General features: G+C 29.8%; 1 protein-coding gene across 1 annotated transcript in view; it reads right to left on the reverse strand.

Annotated features, from left to right (window-relative positions):
• Window positions 1-1,126: 1,126 nt before the first annotated feature.
• The window catches only part of LOC111613324 (protein slit-like), a 37,381-nt gene continuing 25,865 nt past the window's right edge, over window positions 1,127-12,642 (reverse strand). Inside the window, exons 8-29 of the mRNA XM_023354678.1 lie at window positions 11,768-11,931; window positions 11,218-11,356; window positions 10,507-10,578; window positions 10,263-10,334; window positions 10,120-10,191; window positions 9,888-9,959; window positions 9,724-9,795; window positions 7,550-7,728; window positions 6,683-6,868; window positions 6,112-6,247; window positions 5,961-6,029; window positions 5,826-5,881; window positions 5,573-5,723; window positions 5,419-5,493; window positions 5,181-5,252; window positions 4,936-5,099; window positions 3,812-4,028; window positions 3,601-3,740; window positions 3,332-3,425; window positions 2,475-3,214; window positions 2,200-2,409; window positions 1,127-2,127 (exon numbers count right to left, since the gene is read on the reverse strand). Of these exons, the coding sequence (XP_023210446.1) occupies window positions 1,904-2,127; window positions 2,200-2,409; window positions 2,475-3,214; window positions 3,332-3,425; window positions 3,601-3,740; window positions 3,812-4,028; window positions 4,936-5,099; window positions 5,181-5,252; window positions 5,419-5,493; window positions 5,573-5,723; window positions 5,826-5,881; window positions 5,961-6,029; window positions 6,112-6,247; window positions 6,683-6,868; window positions 7,550-7,728; window positions 9,724-9,795; window positions 9,888-9,959; window positions 10,120-10,191; window positions 10,263-10,334; window positions 10,507-10,578; window positions 11,218-11,356; window positions 11,768-11,931 (3,376 nt within the window). The 3' untranslated portion in view covers window positions 1,127-1,903. The remainder of the gene's footprint in view (window positions 2,128-2,199; window positions 2,410-2,474; window positions 3,215-3,331; window positions 3,426-3,600; window positions 3,741-3,811; window positions 4,029-4,935; window positions 5,100-5,180; window positions 5,253-5,418; window positions 5,494-5,572; window positions 5,724-5,825; window positions 5,882-5,960; window positions 6,030-6,111; window positions 6,248-6,682; window positions 6,869-7,549; window positions 7,729-9,723; window positions 9,796-9,887; window positions 9,960-10,119; window positions 10,192-10,262; window positions 10,335-10,506; window positions 10,579-11,217; window positions 11,357-11,767; window positions 11,932-12,642) is intronic.

Raw genomic sequence — 12,642 nt, forward strand, 5'->3', positions numbered from 1 at the left:
CTAAAGTCAAAGAATAGTTACCCAAACAAGTGAAACATTAAGCTTTTGTGTTATTGGTGCATGTGTCTAGAAACTTCCTAACAATGTAACATGTATTCAATAGCGTGGCTTTCTTGTGTCGTGTACTGTACATGTTTATTATTATTATTATTATGCTCAAAGAAAACCAAATATGTTTTTGAATTTTTTGATAAATTTTTAAGAAATTATTTGTATTTTTATTTTCATTAATAACAGATAAGCTACAGGGTTTTTTATATTCAGACTGGCACTCAAAATTTAAATATTTAATCAAATAATCCACAATTTCACTATTATAATGTAGAAGAAAAGTCTTAATATTATATTAATTTCATATTCTGAATTTTTAACAGTTTTAATGAAAATATAAATTTTTTTAAGATGTTTTTTCCCCTACAATTTACAAAATAAATTGCATGTCACTAATTGAATATTTTTGTCACATCCTTTGAAAATAAGGTTAACTCCTATTAATATTGATTAAGTTTAAAGGTGAATTGATTATAATGCTCATATCTTGTTTCAAAATAAACAATTCCAGAAAATATTTTAAAACTTTAATTTTTAAAGTTAAAATTTTTCTAAATATTTTTTTACTACAAAAATAGATCTTAAATAAAGTTTACATAAAGAATAAATAATCCAATAAAGATTTCAACAGATGCCATCAATTGAAATATATTTCTGTTCGATTCAAATCGCTCGAATGCAAAATTTTATTGTAATTTTATTAAAATTACGATAGAAACACGAGCTTCAATGAATGTAATTTACTTTTCTTCATTATCTTGTTAGGAAGTATGCGAAATTGGACCATCTGCCACACATCTGTATAAGTGCAACGCACAAAAACACCATTTTGTACGTTGCAACTCCTACTCTGTACTGTTAATTACCGATTTCTGCACATTTTTCACACGCATTTTAGATTTTAAATACTTCTAAGAATTTATTTTCGAAAGCTGTTTATGTACATAAATTATATTGTTTAAAATATACTAATATATATTNATCCTATAACGCAAACAAAAAAATCATTTTACGGCTATTTAACAAATTATTTTACAATGTTACACAACTATATATATATTTTGAGAGTTTATATATATATTTCTGTTTATATTTTACATATATAAACTTGCACAAAAATTTATTTTATTTTATTTTATTTCGAACAGAAACAAAATTTTTTCCCCTTTTTAAATCTTGGACCAAAACACGACTTACAAAAAGAACATCGATGTGTATATGTTGTGTGTATGGTACCAAAATCATTTTGGTCCAAGATTTATATTTATCTATCTTTGTACTATTTTTGTACTTGTTCAGTTAAAATCAAACATGGCCAAATTCTCTGGAAATTAAATTTAAAAATCGGGTTTAAAATTCATGGACAGTGGAATTTTTTTTTTCAATTATTATTTTAATAGTTTCACTAATTCTACTCGACAGGACTAATACCTGACAGGAATGTGGAAATATATACGAGGAAATATATTTTTTCTCTAATATCTATCAACAGGGATTTCTATTTTCTAAAGAACAATTAAAAAAAAAAAGACTGAAAAATTAAAAAATGCTCTATTTTACCTGAGACAAATGGTGCACAATTGTTGCTCTTTTATAAACAGAGCACACAAAATATGGTTAGTTTTTGTTTTCTTCAAAAGGGCCTTCGAAGTGTATTTATTTATTTACTTTGGCCACATAAAATAAAGAAAACAGTTCGTTTCCGATATGAGAAATTACTGTATACACATTTTCTTAAATGGTGCACAGCAACGAAAATACGAACAAAGCAGTTCAACAACTAAAATTGCCAGTAATAACCACTTAAATAAAGTTTTTTTTTTTAATTTTTTGTTTTGAAGTAGGCAACACTTCAACACTTTTGAACACATTTGCATTTTCGAATCACATCAACTTGTGTCGCGTAACGACTGCCATTCGGACACACCATACGCAGACTTCTGCGCTTTATTCTTTGAGGTTTACAACATTGATCACCACACGTACCAGAACAATGCGCCATTTTGATCATCTTGTTTGATCTGCAACCGTTTTCTTCAAAGTATTCTCTATATTGTTCCTTCTGACACGTTGGAGCTGAAAGTATCATCAATGAAATCTCGTTAATTACTGCTTGTAGAATTTATGGAGTTTATTATAATAATTTACCTTGATCGCAATATGTACCGCTCCAACCCTTCCGACATTCGCACTCGTAACTGTCTCTATCCAATGGGATACATTTTCCTTTTTTACATTTATGATCTTCGCACGGTTTTGGATCATCGTATTCAGGGCAACCAGGGGTTACTCTTTGCTGTTTTCTAGCAACTACGATATCAAGAGGCTTTCCATTCAGGTATAATTCCTTCATGCAACCTGTTGAACAATAATTTATTTTTAAATGATTAATCATGAGACCGATATAGGGAAATACAACTTACCTTCAAAACTGGAAACATTTCGAAGATGCCATTGTCTCAAAGCTTTAATAGCAACATCTTCCTCTAATCCCCCTATATATAGAGATGTGGACACCTCTAAATATTCCCTCGCACCTTCATTAACTATCGTCCTAGACATGCCTTTATCAACTCTCATAGTAAAATTTTTCTTCCTTGCTAACAACTCAACAGTGTGATATTCGCCATCAGAAACAGTTTCGTAACTGAACATAGTGGAAACAGGATAATTACCGACATCGTAACTAATTCTTATCCTTCCACGAAACAATTCAACAGCTAAATGCTGCGATTCACCATTATAAACCATCACACCATAGTTCTGCTTTGTTGCAAAAGTTATAGTTAAATTAACTTCAGGTTTCGTGTAGAGAGGATCAAATATTAAATAAGAGTCTTCACGAAAACTGACACTCGAGAGTGATTCGCAACGTTTACCTGTGAAACCGGGTGAACATTTGCAAATGTAATCAGAGGAACCACTCGGTTGAAAGCAAACACCATGTTTGCAATCATGCTGCTGGCATGGACTAGTCTGGGGATACAACATGCTCACCATTGGAGTAAGCTCGCAATAAGTACCAGCGTAACCATCTGGGCACAAACATTTGTAGCTATTTACACTATCCACACATGTTGCACCATTTTGGCACATGTTTTCTACACAGTCATCTATATTCACAGTACAATTTTCACCAAGGAATCCAACAGGACAAGAACAACTAAAGCAAAAACAAGAGCACAGAACATTAAAATCTATTACAACTGTTACTTTAACAATAAAAATGAGAATATTTTTACACAAATATTACAAAAATTATCAAAAAATTGGCACTTACCTGTAATGAGTTTCGTAATTGACACAAGTGGCACCATTTTTACACGGCGAAAATTCTTTTGAACAGAAATTGATCTTTTTCTCACAATAATTGCCTAAAAATGTTGGATTGTATATCATTAAAACCTACAACTACTCATAATCATACATTTCTAACGGTTAAAAACAAAATTAATAATATGTAAATAGATACAGTAAGATAGTGAAAAATGTTGAAGTTTAGCTATTCAAATGATGATAAAAGAGATTCAGTAACATGTTAAAAATTACCTGTGTAACCAGGTGCACATAAACATTCATAACCTTCGATCAAATCGACACAAGTGGCATTATTTTCACACTTGTTAGCAATACAATCGTCGATATTAGTTTCGCATCTGTCTCCTTCAAACCCAGCGGGGCAATGACAGCTGAAATTAGTTTCCCTTTTTTGTTTAAGCGCTCGTCATCACTTAACATCAACAACTTGTTAATTACCAACCTGAAACGTCCCGCTTCCAGCACTTTGCAAGTTCCGGAATTTTCGCATGGATTTCCATAACAGGCGTCGATCAGATATTCGCAATGTTGACCGTGATAACCGGGAGAACATTCGCACTTATAATTTCTTAATGGAAGAGACAGACAAGTGGAGCCATGTTGACAAGGAAATGTATAACAGGCATCGCACTTCGCTAGTACATCCGCTTCCGGTGGTTCTTTAAAAACATTATTGTTATTGTTATATTAACTCAATTTAATGTTTAAGTTTTATTTCATTAAAAAAATCAGTTCTTTTTTTGTAAAATACAAAAAATAATAAAATAAAATGATAAAGTGAAGAGAGAAGAAATAAAATGTTATCGAATAATTTTTGGAACAGATCCATAATTTTAAATAACAAGCAGAATTTGCAATAAAAAGAAAAAAAAATTTCCAAAAATCACATGAAAAATTCATTTGTAGCAAATGGAAAATAACGAAACAATCCAGTTTGCCTCAAAAACTACTTTCAATATTTTTTTTTTTTTTTTTGCCTTTTAATCCTTACGCCATCAAAATCATCTGAATTGATGATATTTGATGGAAGCCATACAAAAAATAAGATATGATTTATTGTTAATAAAACAATTTTGCTGATAAGAATAGAAAAAAAAACTGAAGCCGTGAAGTTATAAAAATCGAAAGGAGTCAAGTAAAATAATGTGGTTTAGTGTACTCGAAGAACAAGCACATTGTACAAATACGAGGAAACAGACAAACAGAAGAGGATAAGACGCCAATGTTCATCCACTCGACGTCACTTTAAGACATAGAAATGAATTAGCAACTATCATTTTAAGGAGTTGTAAGCATTATTGACGAACATCAACAGAGGAGGATGTTGTTGGAACACAAGCTCGCATTTTATTTTATTTTTTTATCTCATTTCATAAAGAATTTATGAAGTGAATAAGATTGTTTTCGAAATAAAAAAAAATATATTGCTAACTTCTTCATTTAAAAAACTTAAAGAAAAATTGTTAATATATCTTCACTTAGAAGCAAAGTTTCAAACAGGATGATATTTACTTTGAGCGCTTGAAGAGAGGTCTATAGACAACTTTTCTATAAAATTATTTGTACCTGTACAGATAAAATTATTTGTAGAGGCTGTAAGCACCAGTTTGTCTTTCATGGAGCGTGGTTCTGCACATCTGGCTATTCCCGGTTCGATATAATCTTCTTTAATCCATTCTGACAACCATCGAAGGTTACAATCACAATACAGAGGATTAGCACCCAAGGCACTGAAATTTTTTTGTATTTTACATACATAAACATGTATAATTAATGATGATTCAAGTAAAAAAATGTCAGGCATTACTTACATGTGAGTAATGGACACTAATTCACGAAATGTACCATCTGGTATCATGGATATATCATTTCCTTGCAATGATCTGAAAGGAATTTTTTATTATTATTTAAAAAATAATTANAATCTCAAAAGAATGATAAACACCAACGTATGGACGATTTTTTAATAAGTTTAATAATAAATTTGTGAAAAATAAATGAATGCAAAAATAAAAAATATATGTTGATAAGTTTGTTTATATTACTCACAGTCTCTTGAGATGTGTCAAGTGCTTAAATAAGCCCGAATTCTTAACTTTAGAAATCATGTTATCATTCAAACGGCTATAAATAGAGTGAATTATAACTCATTTATATTAAGTTAAGTTGTTTAATATATATATAAAAAAAGGAATGTACTTACAGTTCAGTAGTAAACATAGGGATTTTTGTAGGGATGTCCTTCAAATGTTTTTTTGAGCAATCCACTATAGTCCCTTCGCAGTAACAATTGTCTGGGCATTCTGTATCCAAAATACATTGACCCGCTAATTTCGTTCGATAATCTTCACCGCCTATATTTTAAATTTTGTAAAATTTATTAATTTACCTTACTAATTTTTTTAAATAAAAAATTATATGATCCATATAATATTACTATTGCTTATATAGTAAATATAGATATTTTTCAAGTGTATTTGGAATAATAGAAACTTGATTGTTGCTCATATCCCTTTAAAAAATGAAGATTTAAGTTACAATTTTTGTTAATTAAATCCACATTATATGCTAATATAAAAAGAAAAACTCACAATCGTTGGATATTTATAGCTGCATTTAATGTAGTAGGAATGACAGGGATGTCATTTACATCTAAATATCTTTTAAAGAAAATTTTTTTTTTAATTATGGAAATCTCACCGAACAAATTTAATTAAATTGATAATGTGTATAAAAACTTACAATTCTGTTGTCGACATGGGAATAATTGGAGGCACAGCTTTCAATTTTTGACGGCTGCAGTGCACTACAGTAGCTGTGCATGTGCATCCCATGGGACATGATTTTTCATAACCACACCCATTTACACGTTCGTAATCTATGACAACAGAAAAAAGAAAATAATTACCGGTTCTAAACTAAACATCCTTACAAACACATCATTAAAAGTAAGTCACGTTACTGCAAAAAGTTGGATAGAGCAGGTGTGTCCACAATAAGATGCTGGACTCACCCACAACGAAAATGACAATATAAGTAGGAAAAAAAAATCATATAATGAATGAAAAAAATGATAGTTTACTTTATAAAAGAGTAGGCAAATGTGTACATACATTAATTTTAGTAATAAATTATAGAAATTTATCATTTTTGCGAATTGAAATTCATGTTTATATGCGAAAAAAGCATCATTAAGAACATTTGCAACAAGGACGTCGCCCATAATAATTCATGCAAAAGTCCGTAAAAAAACTTTTCCGTTTTTGAATTTTTATGAATTTTTCATGAAAAATTTTATTGTTTATTAACTCACCGGTGCATTTAAAATCTTTCATTTCCACATCTTGTATTGGAATGTCTTTCAACGAAGTTGGTGCTTGACATCTGGGGTTACCTGTCACTACATTCTTCTTTTTTAACCAATCCGAAAGCCACCTCAAGTGACAGTTACACTTTAATGGATTGGCTAATAAATTACTTGTAAAAGGAAGAACAAAAAATTCAGGTTAAATTTACATTTTTTTTCATTATAAAAACAAGAAAATATTCTAAATTTAAGCTTTAAAATTTATTTCGAAATCGCTAAGCTTATGTAAATAAATATAATTTTTCACACAAAGAGCGGATACGAATTTTAAACGAAGTCAAATAAATTACTTTGCATCCCAAATGATCTGAATTTTTTGAAATTTGAGGGTTATGTTTTCATTAGAATAACTTAAAATGTTAAAGAATAGTTAAATGTAATGAATTTTTAACTTTTTTTTGCGTTTTTTCGACTAGTTGCATATTATTTTAACAGGTGTTTCTGCCTCAAAACGATTATATACAGTNATTAATATTCTAAATAATTCTCTTAAATATCCTTTAATATATTCTTATAAAATATATAGGCTAGAAGTCAATTTGAAAGAAGAAAGTATATAAAAATTAATGGGAGAACGGTAGCCTCTCGATCAAGTTTTACTTTATTAGCTTGTTGCACTTCTAAGCAGGGGGGCTTTGGGAAACAAAATTAGAAGGTGGTCTTTGAAATATGGACGTCATACTGCGGTTCTGCAACGTAAGCGTGGGACCATACGAGGGGAGAGAAAAAAAAAGGAAAAAAATACCCCGCTCTTAAGGGAAAATATCTGATTTTAAATTAAATTACCAATTGAAGTTAGCAACATTCACACACAAATAGAGGCACGACCTTTACATTTAAATTTGGTGTCCTTCATTTGGTTGATACGCTTCCTGTGCATCCTCTTGGGAGCTTCGCAACGTGCTCCACTCGTCTCGATAGGATTAATATGGAGATATTCAGCCAACCATCGAAGATTGCAATCGCAGATGAAAGGATTTCGAGCGAGATGCCTAAATCACAAAGTAATATATTAGCTACTTATCAATATGGCATTAAATTATACACTTAAAATATAAATAACTAACGAAAAATTTTACGTTATAGCAAAAGAAACGAGCCTTAAAAAAATCTATTATTTAATTTAAGTAGAGTCGAATTAAATATTGGGATGTATTCAATGGTAGAGTAATAAGATAGTGTAGATAGTGAACTCTAGGGAGATATGAGAGAGGGAAGTTTGGTCTTCAATGCACTTCCTCAATTCCCGGTTCTTGTCTGTTGGCAGCGAATGGCCAATGGATGAAGATAGACGAACTCTTACAACAGGAAATAAAAGCATTTATTTCAACTGGGTAACCATTATGTTTGAAGAAATAAAGTAAAGCAACGAGTAGTAAACATCTACCTTTTCTATTTCCTGCATTAATCTCATTTTGTATTCAATTAAACCTTCCATTTAACAGATTACTTCTATTATTTTCTTTTTATTTTTAAAAATTCATATCAATAATTATAATCGTCGAGTTTAATTAAGAAAAGTAAATCTAGTGATACATAAAAAGAGCCTAATTAAATATTAAAATTAAATCGGATAGTAAATTGACATCATTTTCTAAATTACTCTTTAGAAAAATTTTTTTTTAATTATATTAATTTCTGAACATTTTAATCTCGGGATTATTTTAAAATCATAACTTAATAAATTTATTCATTGGTGTGTCTTTTATAAATAAGTTTTAATAGAATTTTAAATGACTTTTATTAACTTCAAATTGATTAAAATTCTTAATTTTTAAATTAAAAACGATTTTTACGACAAATATCGTGCTTTATGCTTCCTGGAAAAACTAATAAGCCAAACTTATAGCATAATAAATTTATATCCTACTCGATGGTTTGCCCCCCCCTTTGCCCAAAGCATTTTCTCGTTCCTTCATGTCATTAGCGTCACTTGACACAATCAGAAGGGCAACAGTATCTAGTCCCTGGGTGTCTCCTAACTGCTTCACTATCTGACGAATAGTCCTAATTGCTGGGCTGGAACAAGAATCTCAGTCCCTCTCTTACAATTATCGTCATTATAACGACTTCCCTACTTTCGCATACTTGCAGCCTCGCAACAATAACGTTATTTTGAATATTTGATTTATCGAAAAGATTTTCAACGCGTGACATTGCATCGTTATTGATTATCGAGCTTATAACTTAAGATTTTATAACATTGATTATCTACACGCGCAGACAAACAAACACACAGACAGACACCCACTAGAGGCCAAGCAGACGGGGGCTGTCGACTAGCCAAACTGGTTTAATGTCCCCCCCCTCATTGACACAGAAGCGCCACCTGTAAGTCCAGCATTCTGTCATTGCCTATATCTGTTACGATAAATATGTGGGTTATTCCCGCGTAAAGTTTAATGATTTGTGGCAGATTTTTCTTTACGTGTAAAAAAGTTTTTTTTTAAAAAAAAAAAGGGGGCACTGGACTATGTTCATCGTCAAATTACGAATAAAGTCCAAATAAATCGTACGAGAAGGAATTAGGATGAGTCATTTGACATACGGCACGTGTCTTGTCAGTACATAAACAAATAGATAACTTTGTAATTTTTTTTATTTATTTATTCTTTTCTTAATATCACTTTATCTTGTTTTTTAATGCTTAAAAAAGTTAAATTTTTATTGAATTTTTTTGAAAAAAAATCATTAGAAAGAGAGCTGAAGGCATTTTTTCTCGATATTTTCCTAAATACTAACATTTATACCGTGTTTTCAGTCATTTAAATATTAACATTTCTATTTTAATCTAATCCAACATATCTAGCATTTTTTTTTTCTAACCTTTAGGAAAATATCGCATCATTTTTTCTATAAAATACAAACTTACATCTAGAACCTGCATGTAAAAAAAATAGTAATAAATCACCTATTAATTTTCAATAATGCATTTAAAATATTAATTTTTGCAGATACTAAAGCAGAAATTTAAATAATCAACTTACAATGTTTGAATATTATGAAGAGAATCGAATGTTCCATTTGCTAATGACTGAATATTATTATCGTACAAAGAACTGCAAAAAAAATAATTAAAAAAAAAGAGATTATATTAAAAAATTTTTAATTAAATTTATCCCGACAATTTGATAATAATGCTTTTACTTACAGAAGATTAAGATTATGCAAATCAGCAAAAGTATCTTTTCTGATACAGGAAATTTTATTAGCATTTAATAACCTGTGAAAAGATAATAAAGAAATAAAATTAAGAAAATATGCCAAATAAATAATATTTCAACATAAAATCTGACCTTATTTTTTATGTCAAAAAAATAAAAAATAGCAATTTCCTCAGGCGTCGACAGGCAAAGGGTTAAATAAACAAATAAAATACTTACAGAAGCTGTAAAGAAGTCAATCCTTTGAAAATTCCTTGAGGCAGATCAGTGATTTTATTTCCATATAAAACACTAAAAATATTTATTATTTTAGAAGATTTTTTTTAAAAAAGAAAATACTTTAAAAATTCTCAAAAGCTTACAGAGATGTTATCGACTTCAAACCACTAAAAGCATCACCGGATATTTTTGTAATAGCATTGTTACTAAGATCACTGAAAATAGAAGAAGAATTATACGAATTTTCAACTCTGTAACAAAATATGTTGACATTAACTGTCAACTTTTTTCAAATTACTTCTTTCTAATATCCGGTAAAGTACAGCTGGCACTTATCAACTAACTAATTAGTTGATTATATTTAGAATACATTGTATATATACTTACATTCTTTTCAATTGTTTGTATGAAGAGAATGCTTTTGATGTGACTTCACTAATTTTATTTTGTTCCAATCTCCTGTAAAGATTTATTTTTATATATTTTAGTGGAGAACTAACACAAAACACAAGATTAAATTATAATTAAGAAGGATTTTTCTATTTATAGTCTCTATTACAGTTAGTTTGAACAAATTCCTATTCACAAGATTTATAACAAGTTGAGACTAAGTAACAGTTCAAAATATATATCTGTTATCGAGTTTCAAGCTTGAAATGTTTATAAAACAAATAAAAAAACTATATTAGAAGTTTAATGGGTTAATATAGAACAGTGTATAAAATAAATATTTTTTTTTTGTAATTTTTTAAATAATATTTTATGATGTATCCAGATGGTTGTAATTTTAACAATCGTTTAGAATCTTCTATTAAATATATAAGTTGATTTTCACATCACGTCGTCAAAGCAACATTTTCTAACCTCACCTGTCCAGCTACAACATCCAAGAGATAACAGGTAATTACAACTTTACTCATTGTGTCAGTACTTCCTACACGGTATGTATTTCAAGCCTTGTCATTCGAGGATCTATTCAAGATTTATCTGTAATGTTATCACTCCAGAACAAGTGCAGTCTTTCAGAGATATATACTGTATGACCTAATCCAATGTATCTTACGTTGCACGTGTGATATTGAATAACACGATACTCACAATTCTGTAGCAGAATCGGGTATGTGATCGGGTATTCGAAGCAGTCCTTTATCTCTACAGTCGACGACACCGTCGTAACATTTACAGGGATGAGGGCATAATGGTTCTCGATTACATCCTGCTGGTGCTTCCTCCACTCCTTAATTACGTCGGGAAAAAATAATTAAAATTATTTGTTTGATAAAACTGATTAATAAAGGATCGTTCCGTAAAAAATGTTTATTATATTGTAGACCCACAGTGAAAATAGTCTGACGAATAGATTATCACATTACAGATTTATAACCACAATAGACTCATAACTAGATTACTGACTTACTTTATGACCTGATAACTACAGTAAGTCCATAAATGGATTTAGTTTCAGTTACAACAGTCTCATGAATGAAATTGTTGCTTACAATACTATAACCACGACACACTAGGGAATATATTATAATTATCTAGAACCACGATTAACTCAACTAATTACATTACAGTCCATATATCCACGATATATTCACGAATAGTTTATTACTTTATTTCATCTTTCAGTGTCAAAATTTCTTACCATTACACACAAAATCGACTTCGTGTAATTCCGCTACAGCTTTACTCCTTAAGTAAAAAGGCATCATACATTTAGAAAAGAGCCCTAAACGAGGATTCCTCCTTAACCATCCTGCTAACCACGCAAGACGGCAATCACAAGTAAGTGGATTATCCGATAATCTCCTAAACAATAAAAACAAGAAAAAAAAATATTAAAGAAGAAAAAAACTAACAACAAAACATTTTATTTTATTATCACGACATCAAGTTATATTTTTATATCAATACCGAGAACTGTTACTACAACATTTTCGAACAATTGTTCCGTGAACAATAGAAAAGCATTCTACCAAGTAACCAAGGGACCAATTCCGAGAATTATCTATAAAAATCATTTGTTTTTCTTCTGTTATCTTCTACAAAAACTGATATGAAAATGGGAACATTCGAAGTTACAAAAGCTCGTGAGTATATAATTTCATCACTTAAACTCTAAGGAACATGGAATGTTTAGACAATGAACGAAAACAATTGATTATGTAGTTAATAAACATTATTACAACATTAAGGGTATGCATCTATCATTCGTATCGTGTCACGAAGTTGCTTCGAAGAGACATTGACCCTTCATCTTATTGTGAGATAAATAATACGTTAATGATGTTATTCATGTCAACTGTTACTTTATCTTAATCATAATGGAGCTACTGACTTTAGTTGTTCAGTAACAGTTACTTAAATACTTACTTCCATTTAATTATGGTATTTTTTTATTTTATTTTATATATATATATATCCATATTCTAAAAGTATTTTATTAACGTCACGATTAAAATTTGATGTTTTACTAGGGCGTTTTGGACATGGCACACACAATGATATTTTACTGCACAC

Source organism: Centruroides sculpturatus, unplaced genomic scaffold (assembly GCF_000671375.1).
Source record: "Centruroides sculpturatus isolate CEXI.00-Female unplaced genomic scaffold, Cexi_2.0 scaffold134, whole genome shotgun sequence".
NCBI classification, from domain to species: domain Eukaryota; kingdom Metazoa; phylum Arthropoda; class Arachnida; order Scorpiones; family Buthidae; genus Centruroides; species Centruroides sculpturatus.